The sequence below is a fragment of the Coloeus monedula genome, assembly GCF_965178545.1.
Source record: "Coloeus monedula genome assembly, chromosome: Z".
Taxonomy (NCBI): Eukaryota; Metazoa; Chordata; class Aves; order Passeriformes; family Corvidae; genus Coloeus; species Coloeus monedula.
Genome location: NC_138822.1, coordinates 53,830,178 through 53,854,705, shown reverse-complemented (window position 1 = coordinate 53,854,705; position 24,528 = coordinate 53,830,178). Strand labels below are relative to the sequence as shown.

The window sequence follows — 24,528 nt, the reverse complement described above, 5'->3', positions numbered from 1 at the left end:
ATTATGCCTAAGAGGAGGCAGGGTTGGGTGGGGGAAGAGAGAGGGAGGGAGGGAGGGAGGGAGATGGAAGAAGAACCTCAATGCTTTGTAGTTTTAGTGAATCAGTCAGAATGAGAATGGGTAATTAAGTATCTGTTTTTAAAAAATTTAAAGGACTTCACAATGGGCACCTACAGAGATCAGAGTGAGAAAGACATGAGTTCAGGTGAGGAGAAAGGTTTGGGAATATTTGGTATCATTATAGGGATAACCAGGTTCACCTGTGAGTTTGCCTTAGCAAGCTTTAGCTCTCAAACTGCTCATTGTCTCCGCCTGAGCTGGCAGTCATCTCTTCCTTGGTACTCAGTAGGGAGAAATACAGAAAGGGCTGCCTCAGAGCATGATGTCCCAGGTGAATGCCTTAGAATGGGATGTATTGCTGTCCACAGTGGCCTCTCCCCACTGAATAGAAGAGCTTAGAACAGATGCTTAACTTGTAGCTAACAAACTACTGAGCAAGTGCTCGCTCATGAGGAGCCTCTTCTTCTATTACTTCTATGTAATCATTGCAAAGCCCATGTGTAGAGGAGTGCAAAAATGGGAGAACATCATGCTAAATAATCAGTGTAGTTAATCTTAATCATGGTCTTAAACCAGTTTGCAGTCTGTTTCTCTCTCTGGAGCTGGAGATGGCTGTGTCTGGCAAAGGGCAGCCCCTGAATTCTCATCACAGAGGCCACCCCTGTAAAACCCCTGCTGTCAGCACCTGGACACATGAACCCAATGCTGTGTAGCTTCCCAGACTTTGTCCTTTCTGCTGTAGAAATGCCCTGCATTTCTAAGGTAAGGTTCAGAGGATAATTGTTCTAGTGTCTGGAGTTTTGCTTTTTGTTTTGAACATCCTTTTTAGATGATATCAAAGCAGGAAAAGCCATAGGGCAAAGTGGAAAAATATTGTTAATGTCTTCTAATTAAATTCATTGAAGCAGATCATCTTTCTGCTTCCTATGTTTTCCATTGTCTGCGGTGTTTCTGTCTCTCCTCCAGCATGATCTGGCACCTTCTTCTCCTGGGAGCCACACACTTGCTCTGCTAAAGGCTGATGAAGTTAGTGCCCCAGAAAAGTCATTTCCCAAACACAGACCTGAATAACCAGACAAATAGTATTTTCACACAGCATTACTGAATAATAACACTGAGTCCTCAGGCTTGCAGTGGCTGCATTGGGAGGCAGATGAGAAATGGAATGGGCAGTCTAGAGAGCAAGCAGGTGCTTTTAGAGCCAGCTATGATCATGCTATGTCAGTGAGTTGTGCTTGTTTTCAGACAATCAGAGACTGTGTGTCTCTAAGACTCATGCTTTTTTTCTCCTGACACATAAGTGGGAGGGGCTAGTTTCTTTCTGTGGTGAGAATGAAGTCAAACAAAAGCAGGAACTGGGGCTGAGGAACCTGCCACATTGGGAAAGTGACAGGCAAGCTGTTACCAGTAAGGATGATGAGAAAGCATGAATATATAAATAAAAGGGAGATTTTTTCTATCAGCAAAGAGATGCACACCGTGTTTCCCACTCTCCTTGAAAGTACTCCAGAATTAGAAGCTTGTGCCCAACTTAAAAATCTGCACACTAGTTTTTTGCCAATGTGCAAACTTTCTACCCTCCCACACTCTACAAATCTCTTTGACAAAAATCCTGCAGAGAATGGATTTCCACCCTCAAAGCACATAAGGTGAAGAGCAATAAGTACCTGAACTCACACACATCAGCATTTGCTAAGCAAGATCTGAAAGGTAGTCACAGGGTATATATACTTGCTTGACCTGTTGTGGTGCCAGGACCTGTCCATCAGTGGACATGAAACAACATCTCTTTTCAATCCTGCAGCCCAGCTAGCTCAGACACAGAGAAGTGTTTCTACATTTTGTATTTGTTCTGCCCAGGCTCTAGTCTGTGCTGAGCTTATTGGTGGCTTCTCTGTTCTGCACACATAGAGCCCTTTCTTTCAGGTGCTTCTCAAAGGCCCCAGTGTTCCTTCTCTCAGTATCAGAGTTCCTGGGTTGCCACTGAGTTTGTGCTAGCTTCTTCTATGTGTACTTTCATGGTAGCAATTTTTGAAGAACTCTACTGTTAGTAAGAGACATGCTTCCACTAACACACAATCTCTCTTGTGGCAGCAAACACTGAGATTTGAAAGGGCTTTTTTTTCAGCTTCTCAACAAAAACTGTTACACAAAAAGGTTCCAGGTTTTAGCAGCAATTGGGATAACCAGGGCCATTACCAAATAGGCTGAGGCTTTGGCCAAAACCCCAACCAACTGATCCAAAAAAGCTCATGTGATCACAAAAAAGCTGTTCAAGTGTATTCTTTCTTGGTCTTTTTAATTTCTCCTTTTTTACATTTGAAGAATAGTTGTTCATTAATGGCCTGAAGCAATGTAATTTTCTGAAGTTATAGGATTCCTACTGGTCCATTGCTTTGCTAGGCATGCACAGATCTTTTGTCATGGGAAGGTACTAAATAGTGGTTGGGATACAGAACAGCATAATCAGCTGAGCATGTTGGTGGTCTGCATGTTCCCATTTATGCACTGGGTCAGTTACTGATGTGTTTCCTTCCAGCACTCCTTGCCCCTTGATGTCATCCAAGGTGTGATTTAATGTCTCTCTCTGTCCTCTTCCAGTACCTCCCACACTGTACATCCAGCTACCAAAAGTCTCATTAATGATGTCAAAGTGCTCAGACAATATGAAAATAAAATAGAGAGCCAGCTTCCCTTTTCCTAGCTTGAGGAGGATGAGCATGGCTGGGTATCAACTACCCCATAAGTAAGTTCTTTGAGCTGCTGCTTTTTGACATAGACACAACAAAAAGCCAACATGCTGCATGCATCCCACTCATTACTGTGTCAGAAAAAGCCCACCCAATTAGATCAAGAGAGAGAAAGAAAATGGGCTTGTTACTCTTGTCTTGACTCACTGTCTGGAGGATGAATGCTTCCATGCAGCAAGAGGATAACATTTCAGCAGTTCCATACCCTCCTGCATATACTGGATGTCAAAAGTTTTCTTCCTATTTTTAAAGCATTTTGGTGTCAGAGTTCTCACTTCTGTTGCATATAAGGAGAAGGCAAGAAATACTGGAAACCCCAACCAAGACCTCAAGAATTTTTGAAATTTATTAAAATTATTAAAGAGCCTTTGAAAAGGCTCCTTTTGTTACTTTAGTGCATCAAAGCTGGTAGGAGATGAAATGCCTTTGTCTTGTTGCCATAAAACAAAAGTATGCCTGGGAGAAATGTACAGTAGAGACAGCAAAGTCCTCTCTGTAAGGTTCATCTCTCCCTTCTGCTGTACAGCTCCTAGCTTTATGGGGGTTGTGAGCTCCATGGGATCTGCCCCTGCTCACATACCCCTGACAACAGAAACATTTGTTCTCTGACCACGGCCAACCAAGGGAAAGGATGAGCGAACTCAACAGCTGATTCCACATAGAGGAAATGAGAAACATGCACCTCATTTCTAGAAATGGTTTTGAGCTATTGGCCCAAGTTGGTTGCTTGCTGTTGCAATGGTCTGAGATATTTTTATGCCATCGCTATTTACAGATGAAAACTCTTTTCCAGGTTTGTCATAGCAACCCAGCCTTGCAACACTATACAGACTGAGTAGGTCGCTCACTTTAGCACCATTACTGCTGTTTTGTTGGATTGTTAAGATGAACCAGATATTTTCCCTTACCAAATTTCACTACAAACATGTCTTCACTAGTCTCTTGGGAAGCAAGAAAACTGCCTTGAATTACACAAGAAAGGTGCTGGTGTGCCTGTTCAAAAGGGCTAGAGAAAAAGAAGTGACCTGCTGTTCATTTTTTCATGTCCCTCTGAAAAGCTACAGCATATGAATAAGCACTCATAATTTCCTACTCACTCTTTTGGATGTCAAAAGTTTTCTTCCTATTTTTAAGCATTTTGATGTCAGAGTTCTCACCTCTGTTGCCAGTTAATGGGATTGAGAAATACCCTTTGTACTTCAGAGGGAAGAATGTGTCAAAGGTTTGAAACTAATTGATTAACCACCTTTGATTTTACTGAGTCTTAGCTCAGAGTTTGTGACAATGCCTTGTCTCCACAAATGTACTGGCAGGATGGCTGTGCTAATTAGATCCTGGGTGCAGGATTTATTCCACACAGAAGAATCTCCATGGAATTGATGACAACAATTAAATAGTCTCAAAGCAAGGACTAAAGATAATAATCTAGCTAATCTTTCCTGATCTCTTACTATTGCTGAATTACATTATCTTGTGCTGTCAACAAAGTCAGCATTTGCAATTTTGGTGTAGGTTACTGAAAAAAAATCTTACTGAAAAGTTTGAGGCTGTTTACTGTCTGTCAAATTCATCCTATCAACTCAGGGGAGTTACTGAGGACAGTATAATGTATGGAAATGGCACAGAAGCAACTTCTTATATTTCAGTGTGGCATAATTTCAGCAATGACTGTGTTTCAGAGCAGACTCACTGCAGCCCCTTTAGAGGGGTAAATCTTATTTAAATTCTATGTTCACCAAGAAGAGAAGAATTGTCTCTCATATGGTCACACAGAAAGCTGAGAAAAATTGCAGATGCATACCCAAATGTTGGTCTAAGGGACTCTTTTCCCCCCAGGTTAGTCCCCAGAATTCTTGGCAGCAGTGATATGAGTATTGCTTGTGTATCTGGGCCTCTTAGTTGAGTCTATTCTAAGTCTTGATTTTTTTTTTTTTTTTTTTTTTTTTTGTGAATTAAGCTATGTTTATGATGTGTTGAACTTTTTAAGATAGAAATTATCTTTTTCACTTCCCTCAAACCTACTGTCTAATAGAAGACTACAATGAAATGCAACTGTATCTCTGTGCTGAACGACACTAGGAAACACAAATTTACCTGGAGCATACTTTGAATCACATACAAGGGTGCTACTTCCAGAATCCTTTCTAAGTTCCTTCTTTCCATGCTGTAATAAGCTCTTTGCTGATAGCACAGTTCTACGTGTTCATGAGCACTTTTTAGTGTATAACAAAATGCCAAGGAGTGCCTAAAGTTTTGTAATAGCTAGAGCTGATACGTGCACATAGAAATGTTCTAGCAATATGCTAGAAACAAAACTGACAGTCAGAAACTGTTTTTTAAAAAATTTGCCTTTCGTGGCTTTCCAGAGATTTGCAGAGATGAGACACAGAGAGCTCATGCAGTTTACCTACTGAAAACTGAACTTTAAATGAATCAGCCATTTAGGGTTCAACCTCTGAATTTTCAGCTGGCTTCAAACTCCAATCTGCCAAAGTGTTGTGATCAATAAGGCAATGGCATGCTGAACCCCACCAAGAACAAACCTAGCAAGGCAGGATAATAATAAATTTTTAAGCCTCATGAGTAAACAATGAGTTCTGTATTGCCCTGGAGAGTACAAACTATATTTCTTTTGGCTGTTACCTGGATCTTCATCATGTGATTCCCTACAAGAAAAAATATTACTCCTCATCCTATGGTGAACCACTCCTTATCCTCTGGAGCACTTGTATTACATTCTTGTAAAAACACACTGACTGGACTAGAGCTTTCAAAATAAGATTTAATAATGCAAAAATAAAAACAATCCCAAAAAACCTAAACCAAACAAGAACCAAAACAAAAATGAGCTGTTACATGTGGTAAACACAGGCTATGGAAAAGAAATAGTTGTGTCTAATCTAAATTGCTTCAGTATCCTGGGGAAATAATTTTACCAGCCTTGTACTAAAAGAAAGGCTTTCATTTGGCAAAGGAAATAAATGCAGGAGGCAGGAAGAAGGATGAGCAGCTTGTACTCCATGTTCTGATCTTACACAGTGCACACATAAAGATATATCCTATGGATTTATTTATGCTATCAGATACGTAGCTATAACATAAATTCTGCTAAACTCATATAAGCAACTGCATTTATCCATTTCTGGGACCCTGCCATTGGCTTCTGTGAAGTTTTCCTTGTAGAGAATTAAATGTAGACTTTGGAAACGCATGAAATCATAACCTGCTTTGCGTAGGAGTACACCTGCTCTGCATCACTGGAAAATACCTCTGTTCTTACGGGAACCTTCTGCAGCTTGACGCCATCCTGGTGATCATGAGGCAAAACTAAACTTTTGCTGTGACCTATGAGCAATTAAGCTGCAGTTGTTACTGTGGAATATGTAACTTTTCTTTTTTCTTATCCTGTTTAACTGCTTTGAAGAACAGAATTGACCCAGATTTTCTTAACTGGACCTGCAAGTTGGATTCTGGGGTAGAGATTTTCCACAGGACCCAACAGGCTTAGGAGTACAGTATGTACTGTACTTATCTTGGGCCCTGTGGTCATTAGTCAGTGCACTGATTTCAGTCAACCCTCCAGGTACCTAAAATCAGTATTTTGGAGCCTCTGATCCTATGCTCTTCCTCATGAGTCAGATATTCTCTGCTTACTCTGGAGATTTCTTCTCTGATTACAAGATGGAAGACTTTGCTAGCCAGCACTAAGTTAATTATCTCCATTCCTGAAGCTTTCAAGACCTCATTCCCTTTCACTGAGGCTGACCATGTTGCAGAAAGGCATTGTTTTAATATGGATGCTGCATACACAAGAGGAAGAAAATAAACATGTTTGCAAACAGAGAGAAAATGAAAATATGTTTTCTGCTGAGTATTCTGAAAAATTCACATTATGTGATACCTGCGTCTGTTCTTTCTCAGAGTCTTTGTTTCCAAAGACTCTTTTGTCTTTGACTCTTTGTTCCAAATTTGTTCACAACTTGTAGTTCATACCACCTATATGTAGTAATCTGGAAAAGAGCCATTTTCCTGGGAAAACTTAGCATAGTCTAGCAACTTGGGCAATGAGCAGAATGGCCAGTTTGCTTCAGCAGAGTCAGTAGGCATAGTAGATTAAGCCAAAATGTGTTTCCCATCTGCCTCTACGAAAACACACCCAGAATGGGGACAAAACAAGGGGAGTTAGAGACACGCGCATGCCTGCAGGGCCATGATCTTATTGGCATCACAGAGATGTGGTGGATGGCTTCTGTAACTGACTATCAGGAGAGCAGACTTCAGGCTCCTCAGACATCTGCTTGGTAGAATACCATGAGATAAAGTCCTGGAGCAAATAGGAGCCCAAAAAAGCTGTTCAATATATAAGGATCTCCACCTCCAAACTCAGGAGCAATGAATCCCAACAAAGGTGCCCAGCAAGATCATGGAGCAGATCCTCTGAACTGTAGAGACATGGATCTGATGGCTGGACCACTTGGTGGTTAAGGAATTGGTTGGATGGACACAGAGCTGTGGTATAACATCCCATCCTTAAGGGGAAGGGAGCATGCAAGATTCAAAAATGCTTGTGGTCAAAAGTAACAACAAAAGTCAGAGGGTCCACAAAAACTCACAAAGTTTTATTAGTAAATAACATGCTTGGCATGGATATTGGTATTAGTTAGTCCCTGACCTACTATATAAGCACACAGCAGTGGATTTTGGGTAAAGGGTTAAGATGAAAAGGAAGAGAGAAGGGAAGAGATGAATTAGAGAGGAAGGAAAGGAAAAGGAAAAGGAAAAGGAAAAGGAAAAGGAAAAGGAAAAGGAAAAGGAAAAGGAAAAGGAAAAGGAAAAGGAAAAGGAAAAGGAATCGCCAGGGACTTGTTCTAGTGTCAGGGGTCTTGGGGGGTCTTGATCCCCCCTTACAGTCCATGCCCACTTCTTAACGTCATCCTTGTGCTTCTGTTGGGCTGGGCTTATCTACAGGAGCCAGAACAAGGATGTTTGTCCTGGAAAAGCTCTGCCCTTACCTCCACATGGCCCCCCATCTCCAGTCATTTCTTGTTCTTTCCCATGGCATGTTATTACCAATAATTCTTGGCTGTTATTACCAACAATCCATGGTTGGCTCCATAGCTATTGGGTTATCAGTGTTTGAGACGTACACATTAGGCCCCTTGTCTCCTTGGATTCTACATGTGGTTAAAGGCTCAGTGTCCAAGTGGACACCAGAGATGAGTTGTGTCCTCAGGGTTCGGTGTTGAACCGGCACTGTTGGGCATCTGTGTTAGTGACATGGACAGTGGGATTGAGGGCACCCTCAGCAAGTTTGCCACTGACACCAAGCTGTGTGGGGCAGTCAACAGGCGGGAGGGAAGGGATGTCATCCAGAGGGACCTGGACAGGCTGGAGAGGTGGGGCTGTGCAAACCCCATGAAGGTCAAAAAGGCCAAGTGCAAGAGGCTGGGCCAGGGCAATCGCAAGCACAAATACAGACTGGGCAGAGAATGGAATGAGAACAGCCCTGAGGAGAAGGACTTGAGGGTGGATGAGAACTTTGACATGGCTTGGCAATATGCACTTGCAGTCCAGAAAATCACCCTATCCTGGGCTGCATTAAAAGCAGCGTCACTAGCAGATCTAGTGAAGTGAGTCTATCCTTCTATTGTGCTTTCATGAGACCCACCTCGAGCACTGTGTCCAACTGTGGGACCCTCAACATAAGAAGGATGTGGACCTGTTGGAGCAAGTCCAGAGGAGGGTCACAAAGATGATCAGAGGGCTGGAGCACCTGTCCTCTCTCCCATGACTGGATGGGACTCTAAGCATAGTGATCTAGTGGAAGGTGTCCCTGACTATAGGGGGTTTGGGATGATTTGGAGATATTTTTAAGGGCTCTTCCAGCCCAAGCCATTCTATAATCCTATGACACCTTTCTTTTAACTAGGTTTGTCTGGGCCGGTCTCCACTGAAACCAATGAAAAGATTCCCCTTGATCTGAGTTTGCAGAAAATTCAGAGATGGATTCTGCAACCAGGAACCTGATACAGTTCTGTTTTTCCCTTAAACAGCCAACAGTTGTTTTCAATCAAAGTGAAGAAACAAGGCTTGTTGAGTACAGATTTGATCTCCTCCAGAGAGCAGTGCTTTATCTTGCACTCCATCTCTTGTGGAGCAGCAGAAAAGCAAATTCCATACCTAGTTTAGGGTAGCACTACTCCTGCTTGGGGCATTTGGCATTCCCATAGGAATGCTTTGCAGTTCCACAGCTGACTGGAATGGAAACCAGGAGTGTGGTTCTCAGCCATCAATATTGCCATGGGGGAGAAGGAAATGACTGCTAGATTCACCCAGTGTCACCAGAAGAAGATGCTGTTGGGAGGCAGATGAAGATCAGATGAGTCCTTTGAAATCTGCAGCTGCATCTGATCTGTATTTGTGGAGGAAGAGGAAGCCCGTAGGCCTCTGGGTTTGCTGTGGGAGCCCCCTGAGAGAAACAGGGGGATAAAACTGAAGAGCATACTGGAAGACCTGAAACAAGACAGGTCATGCATGAAGAATTACTGTGATTTTGACAGAGCTGAAAGCCTGTGATGGCACAGAGTATTAAGGCATGTGTAGCCACAGGGAACTCATGGGGAGATGGAACCTTGGATGAGGTAAAGGATTCAAAGGACATGAGCCAGGTTTACAAATAACTGCTGCTGGAAAACTGCCTGAAAAACTCTGAGGGCCCCCACGGAGATGGTTTTGGAACATCTTTTCCAGGAGAGATGATGCCCTGCCTTTGCATCTCAAGTGTCCTCTTCCTGAAGTTTAATTGTCCTCCTTCTTTTCTCTCTGCCACCTCTCTCCTGAGCTGTGCTCCTGTCTGGCTCACAAGCAATTGAACAATGTAATTTAGGACTGCAGTTTCCAGATTTTGCCTTGTTCTTTTCCATTATTAATCAGCTGTCTTCCACTAGCACATTGACAGGGTCAGCAGAGCTGTGCAGCAGCATGTAGAGACAAGAAAATGTCCACACCTACACTCACTCCACACAGACCCCCCCATACAGACCCCACACACACCCCACTGGCGTGGCATGGACTGAGACACCCAGCATTCTCTCTCATACCTTTCATTCCTTGCCACAGCTTGAAATTTGCATGATTGCCCAGGTGCAAAGTTGTGATTCTTTGCTTATTTCTCCTCACAAAGCTCAGAGATTATCTAGGGTCAGTGTGTCTGAGTTGCCTGAAACAGTCTGTGTAATTCTAACAGAGCATGGCAGACCTTGCACTTAAATGGGTAAATTGAGATACAAAGAGAGTGTCCCTCTTTCATATGTGTTAAAAGGCTTCCTCACAAGTTTTCTGAGGACTAATCCTCTCTATCAAGCTCGGTATAAGTGAACTGATTAGAAAGACAAGTAGACCAAGAAAAACAAACAAGGAAAAAGAGCCAAATTTAACACCAAATGAAATCAGCAGATTTGAGGTGAAAGAAAAGCTAGGACACATTGTTGGGCCAGATCGACATCAAAGTAGGTTCTGTGCTTTAAACAGTGGTGAGAACAGTGTATTCAGGGCTCTGGGTTTCAGTACCCTCCTGTGTTTGATAGCCTGACACAGAGAGACGAAAGAAATCATGTAAAAAGACTTCAAGTTTGTATAAATCAAATAAAAGGGGAGTCTTTTTCTATACCCTAGACTCTCACAGTTGTGGAACTAAAGGTCAGTGCTGAACTCTGCATATTGCTCTCGATTTGTTTCAGTCCTACATATATTCCTGGCAGAAAATTCCATGCATTAATGATGGAAAGATCTAAATTGGGCTGGTGTTCTCTTTGGTAATGGAAGAGAAAAAAAGAAATTTGCACAATTAATAAATAAAGTCCAAAAGGACAGATGGAAGATAAATCTTTTTGCAGTAGCTGCATATTTTCAGTTTTCCAGATTTTTTTTGAAGACATTTCATGAAGAATCAGGGTAGACATGAGGAGAAATATTTTATTGCAAAGGGTAGTTAAGTTCCAGAACAGGTAAGAGGTTTTCAATAGCTGAGGTCTCTAAGAAAAAGACTTGTTCAGGTCAAGTTAACTCCTGAGATAAAATTATGTGCTTGTTGCCCTCCCAGTGTGTTTTCTAACCACACACTTTCAAGTCTGGCTGAAAATTATTTTCTTTTTTTGTACTGAGGTTCAGAATATGAATGAAATTTAACAGACAGAACTGTTAGTATAGCTCCCATAACTTTGATATGAAGCAAGAAAAGGAATAAGCATTTAAATCTCTCAGTAGCTTTTCAAACCTTAGCTAGTAAATAAAGTAGTAATTCCAAAGATGGCTGTATCTGCCACAGCTGTTCAGACATAGTTTCCGTACTACCTGCAGCTACACAAAACCACTGTGAAGTAAAATTTCCTGAAGAGAAATGTAACCAGCGTAATTTACATGCCAACATTTTCCCAGAAACTAAAGCTCAGTGTTACGTGATATGCAGTATTATTTCATGCAGTATTATTTCATATGCAGTAATATTTGGACTGAGGGCCAGTTTCAAGCTCTCAGAGCACCTTGGGAGGAAAAGTTGTTTCCTGAGTTCTGTGGTCCCACCATACAGTCTTCGAGTTGTCTTTGTATCCCCCACAAAACTCCTTTTTTATTACTTTAGCTTCTTCAGGTAAATCACTTGTTGTTTCTAAGTAGGCAGTTCCAAATCTGATCCAAGGAAAACCACTCACTTGCACGTGGATTGTGGCTGTCTTCCTGCAGAGTCAGTTCCACACCTGACCCAAAGATACACAGTTACTTCTGCAAGTGTCTTAACTATATTACTGTTTATTCATTCCATGACCTAGGTATTTGCTAGGTAAATATGTTCATTTTTAGTAGCAACTGTTGGCTTAAGAAATTGTAACTATACTTACGGTAGGTTCACATTTTAGACTGCAGATCCTGTTGGCTCAACAGTCCTCTACTGACACTCTTACTGTCATTAGAGTTAGATCAAATTCTCAGAATGTTTCTAGTTCATGAACCTACTTTGACTTGTGAAAATAGGGAAGAACAGGGAAGAAAAGAGACGGGGAGGAAGCTGATGTTGTATGTTAGTATGTTAGTCTGGTCTTTTCCTGACAGGCAGTTGGCGAGTGTGGGTTAAGCCAAGGGCCATGGTACTTTTTCCCTACTCTTCCCACTTGATGACTGAGGACTCCAGCCTGACAATGTTTCGCTAACATGACCTGGTGACAACAATCCTCAGGTGGCAGAAGAGTAATAACTCTAGGAGAGGCAGATGGTACATATACTAAAAATGTTTCAGAATCTTCCTGGGTTAGGACGTAATTCTGCATATAGTAGAAGACATGGATATGTGACTGAAGGCCAAGCAGGTAATGATACAGCTTCTGATATTAAATTTTGTGGGGTTGAACCTTGAATAAAAATGAAACTATTCTCATCCTTCAAATTTTTTTGAAGCAGTGCAATATTTCCTATCCCCAGGAAAACCAGAGCACCAGAAAGATTATTTTTAGTAATATTTTTAAAAATTAATTGTTGACTTCACCCAAATGATTTCATTTGAAGACACTATTTGAAAAATTTGTTTAAGACTTTCCTTTCTATAATTTTATTTCCTCTGAAACAATTTCAAACCTAAAGTATGCCATTTTATTAACCTATGAATCTTCACAGCTTAGATTTTTATTAATGCAAAGTATTAAAAAATACCACCAAATTTAAATTATAATACTGAGTTCTGATAACTGGTTGATTTTGTTCCTGAGCTAGAGGATCAACACATTGTTTTGTGATGAAGGATTTGAAAGCATGCAGGGTACCCATGTGTTACTATGATTTGTGTTGTCTCCACTACTGTTCTCCTCTAGCTGGCAAAGGAAGGCACAATCTGCACTTAAATTACACTGGGAGTCACTTAGGGACATCTGCTTGTGGCCTGAGAGGGAGACAGTGGTACAGACTGACCACTGTCTGGCACTGCATGTCATTCCATCTGTGTCGTAGCTGGTCCTGTGTTCAATCTCCTTTGTGGCATACAGCCCTGTAACCATAAGTTGATCAAATTCTTTCTTTGTCTCACACGTGAATGGAGACGTCATTTGTCTTTAATACCTTTCCCATGAAATCAGGTGTGACCAGCACCCAGTGGATATAAAAATCGTAAGACAAATGTCCTTAATGAACATTTTGGCATGAGAGAATTGATTTAGAGAACTAGTGTTTCGAAGCCGCTGCTTTCAACTTTGCAGGCTGTCATCCTAAATATAAATGATGATGAAGAAAGGAATCAAAAATAGTGCCTTTGCTCAGAAATGTTTAGGAGGAAAAGTCAAACCCAACAGCCCTCTGAAATCAGAAAGTCATGAAAGCGGCAGTGCACTTTTGGTTTTACTGGTTAACAATTTGTACTAATCTTCATGGAAAAAAATGAAAAGAAAAAAGAATGAAAATAGCATCGAATTCATCTCTATTCAGCAGTAAGGTTTTATTGATACTTGAAAATACTGAGAGCATGGTACCAACATAATTCTCTGATGTTTTTGAAATCATATTTAATTTTCTTTTCAACGTTCTTTTCAAGCATATTCATGCAAAATGAATTGTAAGCAATTGTGCAGGTGCTTGTGAGGTGACTGGTGGCCGAGGAGCTGATATTTAGCAGCCATGAAGGTGGCTTTTCAAAAGGTAAAAAGGATAAACAGAAGAATGCTGCTGCCAGACAGGGAGCTGTGAGCCTGGGGACCACAAGCATCCTTGAAATGTACAGCTGGCCTCTTCGAAGCACAGCTGGATGCTGAAAAGTTACACTTTCTGAGTTTGCACCATGATCACAGTTCCAAGAAAGTTTAACCTCCATTTATCATCAGAAAAAGTGGAAACATCCTGGGAAATTTGTATTGGTCTGAATAAACAGAGCAGGTCTCTGAGCAACCTGACCTAGCTGAAAATGTTCCTACTCATTTCTTTGACTAGATGGCCTTGAAATGTACTTTCCAGCCCAAACCATTCTATGATTTGATAATAGAGAGGGTAGCTTGCAGGTGTACTTGTTGCTCTAGATTTGCATGTGATGGTTTGAATTGATTTTTTTGTTGTTGTTGTATATGACATGAGTCTCTGAAACAGTACAAACACTTATGGAAAGAGCAGCATATGCATATGTTTAGTCCTCTATTAAATCTAGCTTGTTGTATATAGTATCATAAAATAAAAGTCTGGTTACTCATGTAGTGTGTTAGTGGCATGCCTCTAATTCTTAGTGGAAGTAGCAAATTTCAAATACCCATTCTACTCACATGGTTAAGAGTGTTTCTCTTCAAATAGTATGAGTCAGCTGATTTTCTCATGAAGATTTATTTTCACAGAACTCTTTCTGTCCCACTTACACAATGACAACATGGATGAATGGTATATGTCCCACATGATAATACATAAAATTGTTGTCTCCACTGCTGTCCTGTCTGTCCTGATCTGTTTGCTTTCTTTTGTTGCTAACTAGTTTTCCCCTGAAGTTTTGCCACATCTGTAAACCTTAACTATAAAATGCTGCAGGTGGAATCTCAATATCATTGTGGATGATGGACTTGAGACAGAAAAGAGGAGTGTCCTGAGGTGACTGTATGATAGTCTCAAACCGGGACAAGGAGGATCAACATCAGTAGAATGCCACCCTAACACTTTACTAACACAGAACTTATGTTCTCTTTACTAGAGAGCCACAGCTGCATAGTCCCATTTTCTCCCCTGTGCTTGTTTCTGAGTGATCTGAGCATCTTGTCTTGTAAAGGCTGTCCATCCACTGGGCTATACTTAGTGGAGGGTTGTTAGGATGGATATTTTTGGTGTCTGTGTAAAAGAGCAAAATGAGAATACGGAATGTTCTTACTGCAGAATATGAGGCACCACATGCAATGTCTGGCTTCATCAGCCATCCTGTTCAGCAGATGTGTTATTTCTCATATGATTCAGACAATGTGTTATCTCTCCCCTGCAGTATGGGATAAAGAAGAAGGAAGAAAAGGAAGCAGAGGCGCAGGCCGCACTGGAAGCTAATGCTGAAGGGAGTCTGACACGCCCAAAGAAGGCAATCCCTCCTGGCTGTGGGGATGAGGAGGAAGAAGAAGAAGAGAGCATCCTAGACACAGTCATCAAATACTTACCAGGCCCCCTGCAGGACATGTTCAAGAAGTAATAGCTGCAGACTGTTAGATGGGCATAAACAGTACTGCAAAGGATTTCTCTTTTGCCCAATGGGGATTTACAATCTTGCCATTCATCCCGCAGTCCTCCCCACCTCTGCCCTCTACTGCTCACTAGGAATCCCTTCGCTTCCCATTCCCTTCTGACTGCCTCTTTCCCTTTCCTCCACCCCCAGACTCATCCATTCCTTTATTTTGTATATAGTCCAGTAGATGCCTCTGAATGGATGTAAAGATTAAAAAGCTGCAGACTACACAACTTTTATTATAAGCCATAGTACTATGTATGTTAAATAAGGCAACTGCACATCAGGCATAGAAAAGGAACAATCTCATTTCCATCCAATGCAAGAAGGAGTGTTCACTAAGTACGAACAGTGGCCTCTTTAATTTTTAAAGATTATATTATTTTTATTATTGATAATAATTAGTCATTATTGTAATATTCCTATTGATTGGATCACATTAGCCATTTTTTGTTGAGCGCATCTGCTCTTGGAAGGGATATCTCAGTTCTCCCATGGAAGCAGAGCTTTTCTGTTTTAATTCCATCCATGACATAAATAAAAGATCGTTTGGAAAGTAAATCATGCATGACTTACACAGCTGACATCACTCAGAACTGTGGAAGAAGTGAGTCATCTGCCCTCAGATACTGTAGAAGTTAAATGCCTCAGAATCTAAGCAAGAGTCATGTTACTTTGGGAATTAGCCATACATTTACCTTGAATGAGCAAATTGGTCAGGCACTTGCCATACAGAGAGCTGAAACCATAGCAGAGTGCATAGTGCTCTGGTAGAGGACCTCCCTAACTCCTCTGAAGCCAATGACAAGTGTATTTGCTGCTCTTTTTAACCAGTCTTTCTGCCGTATTCAACCATCCCATTCCCAGCAGTGCTTGTGGGTTGGACGTTTGGGTTCCAGCATATTGTATTGGCTGTGTCCTGCCCACCCTTTCCTGCAGTGTGTGGGAGTGTGTGGTGGCCTGAATGTGAGTCATGGCAGATCCATAAATATCTATGAGGTTTATTGTGCTAAATTACTGCATTGCCTTGGGGAGGTCACTTGTTTTCTGCCCCACTGAGCTTCTACACCTGTAAAATGTAGGTTTCAGTCTCTACTTACAACAAAGGCATGAAGTGAGGATGCTTCTCCAGTGCTGTGCAGGAGCTAATTAATATTACTGCAGTGTGTGGTATCCCTTGATGCTAGCAGGGTGGGAGAAAATGTTTTTCTCACCATTATCTTTGTGGCCTTTTGCAGACACAGGTACAGAGGTCTCCTCAATGAAACATTGGAGATATCACAAAACTGCGTAAGAAAATCCAAATTCTATGGGAGATGTTGACTTGCTAATACATACATAGATTCAATATATATATAGACCTATTTTGAACACAAGTCCTCATGATCAGGTATCTGGCTTGTCATCTGAAGAGCTAATCCTGATATTTTGCATCTGGCTAGGTCTCTGTAGTTGATGCTGTGAGACCATCATGCCATCTCAGTCTCACCATCTTGTCAGGAAAATTAGGATTTGTCTGGCAGAACTAGCATTGCTTGTCCCTGTCCTGAGAGAAACAAAAATATCCTAAGTACATGGATGAGATTTGAAAGCAAATACACTCTTTCTGCTGGCAAAGAAAAGGAGGATAATCTCAGATATTTCACTAGGTACCTAAATTAAGCATTTTATTTCAATGGACCTTCTTTGCGCTGGTTCAGTGTAAGTGAGTTTAGGCAAACATTTCAGTATTTTCCTAAATAAGATACTTTAGAAGACATTTACACCTTCTCAGGTAAATAGAAGAAATCTGTACCATGGTTAAGGAATTGAGCATGAGAGCTCTGTACCTTCCAGTAGCATCTGTTTTAATAGGGAAAAAGTATTTTGAAAGAGAATAAATATAGTATGCTCTCCTTGCACAATTTTTATTCAGGCGCAAGTAATTTCAAACACACCTTTCTATTGAATCCAACGTGGAGGCTGAAGAGGTTTGACTGATACACAAGTCAGAAAAAGTTGATAAGGATACAACTTGTTTCAGGCTGGATCTATGAACAAGACTTGGTGGTTCTAGTACAAACTGCCAAGGGCTACCCAGAGGAAAGAGAAGGCAGGTTTTACTCATTTGGATGTTGTCAGGGAAACTTTTTTTCCCCCTAACTTTCATTTAAAGCAAGATGAATGTCTCCCTCCTAAGACTTTTAATGATCCAGAACACTCTATGAATCTGTGCTTGGGTATAGCATGGTAGTGTTGAACAATTTACCATTTCTAGGAAGAATGTCCTACTCAGCTCATGCAAATTCAGCAACTAGTAATTTGAGCCTATTTAAGTAAATCTCACAGAATTGAAAACTCTGACACAAAAGGAGCGCTCGTTTTGATGCTCTGCCACAGAGTATCCAACATCCCCAAAAGCTAAAAGGCAGAGCCTGGCTCTTCACTTCAGCCACTTACTGGTAGCTGGATCTCCTAACCTAGATCACTGACATAAAGATGTCAATACCTTTGAAATGCCCTGATTAATCTCTGTGCCATGCATCCTCTAATACATAAGCAGGACCAGCAGAAGTGTGCCTGTGCTAAAAGGAATGTGTCCATTCGTATATTCCCCTGGACTTGTGCTGCAGAGCTCTGCAAACAAACAAATAAACAAATGAGAAGATAATCTTATTCCACTTTACTTCGGTTTTTCTCTACTACTTGTTTGCTGACCTTTCCCTAACTCCCATCACTGACTCCCTTCCTCATCCAACCAAATACTGTTCCTGATATAAGATCAGAATTTTCTGCCTAGCATCCTCCTTGCAGAATGTTAATACTGATTGTTTTCACAGTCTTTCTGGTAGCTTGATGTGCAGGTCTGTGCACTCCTCTGTGGAAGGTGAGGAAATTGGAGAAGAAAGGAAGAAGAGAGAGAGAAAGAGAAAGGAAGACTGGTACTGTTCTTGATAACTGTGCCTCAGCAGCTGTGGCACTGAATGAGTGGTCTAAGTCAGGATCCTGTGTAGCCTGTACTGAAATTTCTTAAGCAGGTACTGCTATCCCTGGGCTCAGAGCACTAAAAATACTGCCCTTGTAAGCTAAGCTCCTGATCTGTGTGAACATCTGGACTGAACCCCTGAAGAAGGCTATAGGATCTCCATGCTGAGTCTGGTAGGCCTCATTCCAGGGTCATAAAGCAGGAGGTAAGGGAGGGTGTTTTATTAAATAATGTTTACTTAAGTCTTTTTTGTTGTGGGAGCTTCCCAGCTCAACCATCTCATCACTTCTGTGTCTCAACTCGCCACACCTGCAGCAGCCCTTCCTCCACTGACAACAGAGAGTTAATCCCATTTTCCTTTTCTTGCCATAAGAAACATGTCAGAAAATCTACCACAGGTACTGGATAGGTTTTGCTTGGTTTTGCCTCACATAACTTTTGGCACTCCTCAAGTCATTACATGGTCCCAAAGTGCCTAAGCCATGCTGAACAGACTCAAGAGCAAGGCACTCTCCCATCTCTTCTGCCCGTCTATTTCCCTTCCCACTCAGAACTGATAACAAGGGACACAGACACCTTTGACTCACGTATGGAAGTTAAAAGCATTGTCTCACACACTCCCCCTTGGCTCTCAAGCAGGTGATGAAGCACTTAAACAAGAGACCAAAGAGAAGCATGGTTCATTGTTTGGATTCTGAATATCTTTCTGTCTTTCATGACATTGTTTTATTTGCATCACTGGTCTGTTCAATCTCAGGTAAATGAGGTATTTTAGTTTTATAACTGGTTTTTATTTACACAGAAAGGTTGTTGGCTAGACACTGCAGTCATTTTCCCTCACAGCTCCAAGACCTTACTGGGTTAGTAAAAAAATAGTCAAAGGGCCTTCACATTTGGAGGGTAAATGATTTAGTTTGCCATTGACCTTGTGAACTCACATTTATATGTAGAGAAAGCCATATGAAATCAGACTGCAATATCAATGCTACTCTTGTGTTTAAAATTAATAAAACAAAATATAAGGTCATGTGCTGAATCACTTTGGAGTTCCTCTATGTTTCTAGTATCATACGTTGGCTAGATCCCTCCCAGCCTCTCTCCTTCATGAAGAAACACCATACCAGTGCTGCTGAATACATCTTTTTGCCAAGCTTTTTGTGCTAGAACAAGCTTTGTTAGAAATTAACTGTTGTGATCTAAATGTAATGTCTTATGTATCTGAAAGTTGTCTGTATTTGTTCTGAATATATGTTATCAAGATAACTGTTTCCTCATGCACTGAGTTAGTAAAATGTTTCAGTACTGTCATTAAAAAAATTGCCTGTTTTCTCTCTTTCTCTTTCACACACACAGAGCAAAATTTAACTTAGCCATGCATTTTCTAGTAGAAATGCTCCCCAGCTTTCTTTCAGATGCATGCAGTACTTGAGGATGATTAAAAGTAGAGACATTGTGAATGTGATCTTAATTTGTTATTTTCCTGGTATTTTTTCCTGCATGATGTGGGTAAATGGTATGATGTTCTTTTAAAATGGAATCACAGCCAATAAAAAACCCCAGTGATTTCATAAATTGTTTGCAATGCTTTCCTATGAAATTCCTTCCAGGCTACACTTGGAAATCAAAGTATGGTTGCTCATATACAAATAGAATGGTAACAGAATTGAGGAGCAACAGGGATGCTATTTGAATAAATATGCTCATTTTTTCATTTATCTAAAACACTGATGAGGTTTAATGTGTGCAGGTGATTAGCAAATTTTAAATAAGTTTGCTACTAGGAATTAATTTTCCTTAGGAAGAGCAGAACAACACTCCTTTGAAAGAAACACAGACATTTAGCTATGGTTTAGTGAGAATATGTTTGGATCTTAAGACAAAATACATTGCACTGATATGCAATGACAAAAAATGCATCTCAGGATCCAGAATCCATGATATATACAAAACTCTTTGGATGGCAAATTCCACACAGCTAAGCCTCATCTTACTTGCTCAGGCACAAATCATTAGTTGTAATATTCAGCATGAAAGCGTTGCATCATGTTAGAAAAAGATATTACCATACATCTCATAGGAAAAGCTGATACCCTTTTGCCGACCCTTCCTCAGGACCATTGTATAATAATTCAGGTTTTTCTGGGTTTTTTACTAACAGAGGCAGCCACAGGACTGTCACAGAGAATCAACCCATGTTATTTACATGCCAGAATACCTTCTCAGAATTTGAGCCTAACACTGCTAAAACTAACACATGCTAATGCTGCTGCAGACTGTGAGTTCAAGGGCAGGCTCTCCATATACTTCAGGTTTCAGGCAAGGTTTGAGGAAGCTAACAGGGCAAGAAAATATTTTTCACTGGTTTCCCCAAGAAACAGACAGCTTAAGGGAACCAGAATTATCATATCAGAGAAGTGTTGGGGACAAGATCCAAATATTGAAGAAGGAAAGCAGGTGATTTTGACAGGCTTCATTTAGCAATGGAGATAAATTATTCTTTTTAAACAGCTTCTGCTTTCTTATTAAAAAGAAATATAGAAGGATAAATTCCAGTGGTTAGGCTGGTACAATCTACCTTTTCCCATTTTAAAAGTACACTTTGTCAGGTAAAATCCTCTCCAGAGGAGAACAAAAAAAGAAAACAGCAGACACATCATGAGTGCCTCTGGAGTGAAAAATTACTCCAGTTATGAAGATGCATTAGTGATTTATTTCTCAGACAGTGATCCTGGGATGCAATGATTAGCCCTACTACAAGATCCCACTCTTCACTGACAGCAGTGGTGGCACAGACTATATAATTGGGACAGATATTAAACTTCCAAATGAAAATGTGGGTGCAAAGGTACTCACCATGGTCCTGATTACGTCCAGTTTAGTGTCTTAATTCATTTTCTTCCTGAAGTGCCAAGGATGATCTAGGCTCCATAAAGCTCTCTTTGAAAATGTAATTTGAATGAAGGCTTCTGAGCATTGCTGGCACAATGCTATTCTGTGTATGGCATCCCAGGAGGTTTGTGGCAACCATAAACATCCCCAATTAAAAAATCCCAACTGAGATTTTTATTTCTTCTGTAACTGACCCTCCCCTTTTCAGTTAAAAAACAAACAACCAAACCAAACCAAACCAAACCAAACCAAAAACCAACAAAAAAACCCCAAACCCAAACCAACCCAACAAAAAGCCACCACCACCAAAAAACCCACACTGCATTGGGGTATTCCTTGTTGAAGATAACTCTTCTACAGCCGGTAACCTGTGGTTGTACAGGTAGTTTGAGATAGGTGGTAAAAGTACATCTGAAAAAGACAAATGGCTGGAACATGTGATGTCAAACACCCATGCCTTCCTGACCCTTTGGTATTGAGAAGCTGAATTCTGCTAGTGCTGTGAGTTGGAAACAATTTTTTCATCTGAGATTTGCTTTTCTCAGAAAACCTCTTCTTGTGTGAGAGGGTCAGATAGAACATTGTATTTGGGAAGCTGAAGCTGCAGCAGCTGAGCATATTTTGAATTAGAAAATGACTTATTTAAAACCTGTGTGGTGAACATTTCGGCAGGGCTATGACAGGTTTAGACCATCGCAAACGACAACTGTCTGGCTGAAATATAGTTAAGTTCTATTAAATTTTTAATTAAAAAATATTTTTAAATTTACACAAAACAGAACATATCTTTCCAGTTTGTCAGCTGCTGGTCAAAAAAGTCAAACCCAAGAAAAGGCCAGCCTGCACAAAAAGGGACAATGTGTACTGAAATATAGTTAAAGACTTCATATTCTGTTTTTTTCAGTTTACTTTTGCTGAAAATAGCCAAAATACGTGTACAATCACTTCAACTTTGTTTATGTATGTCATCAACCTGAAGCAGGTGCATGGCTGATATGGGACTATCAGTTTCATAGCTGGATAAGTTGTGAATTTTCTGCATATGTGAACCCAGTATCTAGCAGCTTGCTTTTAAATCATTGAAATTGAGACACCTATTCTTGTTTCCATATCTTATCAAGATCTGAGCAAATACTCTTCAGATATTCACCCCTCAGCCACAAAGAAACCTCCTTTTTGTGAAGACTGAGTGTGGCAAATCATAGAATCACAAAAGGAGAAGACTCTAAAGATCATCAAGTCTAGCCATCAATGTAGCTCCACCATTATGTTTACCATTAAGCCATGTACTCAAGGGCCATATCCAGGCATTTTCTGAACACTTTTAGGAATGGTGACTCCACCCACTACTTCTCTGTTGAAGTCTGTTCCAATGTTATACAATTCTTTCTGGAAAAAAAAAGAATATATATTCCTAGTATCTAGTCTAGACCTTCCCTGGGGCTGCTAGAGACCATTTCACCCTGTCGCTTGCCACCTGGGAGATGAGACTGAGCCCTTCCTGCCTACAGCTTCCTTTCCGGTAGTTGTAGAGGGTGATAAGGTCTCCCCTGAGCCTCCTTTTCTCCAGACTAAACAACCCCAGCTCCCTCAGCTGCTCCTTATGGGACTTGTGCTCCACACCCTCCAGGGAGTGCCCTACTCTGCAGCTGCTCGTCCAGGTGCTTGATGAAGAGGACCAGCCCCAAAACTGAACCCTGAGGAGCCCCACTTGTGAGTTGTCCCCAGCTGGATGTAACTCCATTCACCACCATTCTCTGGGCCTGGCCATCCAGACAGTTTTTACCCAGTAAACAGTGCACCTGACCACACCATGGAAACACCGTTTCACCAGGAGAATGCTGCGGGAATCTTAGACTAAACCTGAACATTTTAGAGTGAATGAGCTTAGAAATAAATAGATTAATAGACATTTGATTATCTGAAAAAACATCTTGCTACTGAAACTCATCTGGGACACCTGGGGACAAAACCCATTATTATCTCTTTCAAAGTAATATTTGAAGAAATTCCAACACATATATTGCCAACTGTTAGCAGACAATCAAGTTACAGATTGAAAGCCCTTCTCATTTAGATGATTAAATAAAGAATTTGGTTTCAGTGCTAAATGGGAATGAGATGCAAGGCATTTGGAGATTTTTCACATTTTGTTATAGTATAGTGTTAGGAAGCTCCTAATGATCTCATGTTTTTACCTAAAAAATAAAATAATCCTTTTTTGTGGTATTGCGGCCTTTTTTAGTGTGGACATGAGCCAGACTAACTTAAAAGGCTATGAAAAGGAGATGAAAAGTAAAATGCCCACAACAGATTTAAAATAATGGGCAAGCAGATGGTGATTGCTCATGGGTTTGGGTTTTTTTTGGTCAACTCAACACAGCTCTGCACTACATTTGGGGGAGAAAAATGAGAGTAGAATATTTTAGTGCAAATTTGCTAGGCAGACTATGCAAGTTCTCTTATTCACTGTGGTTATGAAGGATAGCTCAGCATGAACACTAAAACTGTGCACAAGAACAGTTTGTGGAGATCCACCCCTGTGCAAAGCAACAAGAGAGAACACTGCCATTGTATAGTTCACTTGCCTGAGTAGGGGAAACTAGAGCAACAGAGCTAATCATTTTCACCCACTGGTGAAATGAGAATAATAATACTGAACCATCTCTGAGCTGTTCCAGCAAGACACATTTTCCTTTACATAAGCAGCCTTCTCTGAGGACTCTTGAAACAGATGTCAACAATATCAAAGGAATGTATGTCAGAAAGACTCCTGGGAATGATAAGATGAAGCAGATTAAAAAGAAATCACTTACCAAACGTTGCTGCAGGTTATAATACCAAGAAAATTAGTTAGAGCAACCTAGCGGATAGTCAGATATTTAAATAAATATAATTTCAAATGGAAATTTATTTACCTGCTGTAAATTCTATTACATAATTATGTAGTGGAGCACATGGAATACCCCCTTAAAGAAGCTTAGCAAACAGGGGAGGCACAGTCAGTTCAATACAATTAAATGTTCACTGATGGTAAAACTTACCTCTTGGTGACTTTTTTCCCTCTGCATGAGCTGATCTAAGCCTCTTAAAAGGTCACCAGGGAGCAACCATCTTTCACTTAGAAGTTTTTTACTTCTCAGGGACTACAAGTGTTTTTCACTCAAAAAATTTCTTTCATTTGTCATTTCCTCTTCTAAAAGCTGAGAAGAGGTAGCCCTGCATCACTCAAGGAATTCAGCAGATATTGCATGGTTGTTAAATTAAGTCTCAGCAGAGACTCAGAAGTACTCAGAAGATATTCTACTCAGAAGTAGAATATCAAGTACCTCACCATGAGTTCTTCTTCCAGGTCAGGGCCAAGGATCTTCCAGGAAGAGCAGTGAAGACAAAATTCTTGGCTTTAAAAAAATTCTTTTTTAGTCAAAGCAGATAAAAAAAAAAAAAAACTCTAAAGACTTTACATATTAGTAATAATGTAATAGATAACAAAGAGCAGAACTTTTGCAAGACCCCTTCCTGCCTCTTTGCCACTAGTAGCTCTGAGTGAGGGTCCAAGAGAGACTGTAGTCAGCATGGAAAACAATGCTTAGGGCTGAACAAAAGCCAGGTTCGTTGTAAGTGATGTTCCACAGTCCCGTGACTGGTCA

At 40.7% G+C, this 24,528-nt stretch overlaps 1 protein-coding gene across 1 annotated transcript in view; it reads left to right on the top strand.

Moving 5' to 3' along the window:
- The window catches only part of CPLX1 (complexin 1), a gene marked incomplete at both ends in the record, with an annotated part of 107,607 nt that extends 92,616 nt beyond the window's left edge, over positions 1-14,991 (top strand). Inside the window, one exon of the mRNA XM_082302168.1 lies at positions 14,794-14,991. Coding sequence (XP_082158294.1) covers positions 14,794-14,991 — 198 coding nt within the window. The remainder of the gene's footprint in view (positions 1-14,793) is intronic.
- Positions 14,992-24,528: the final 9,537 nt, after the last annotated feature.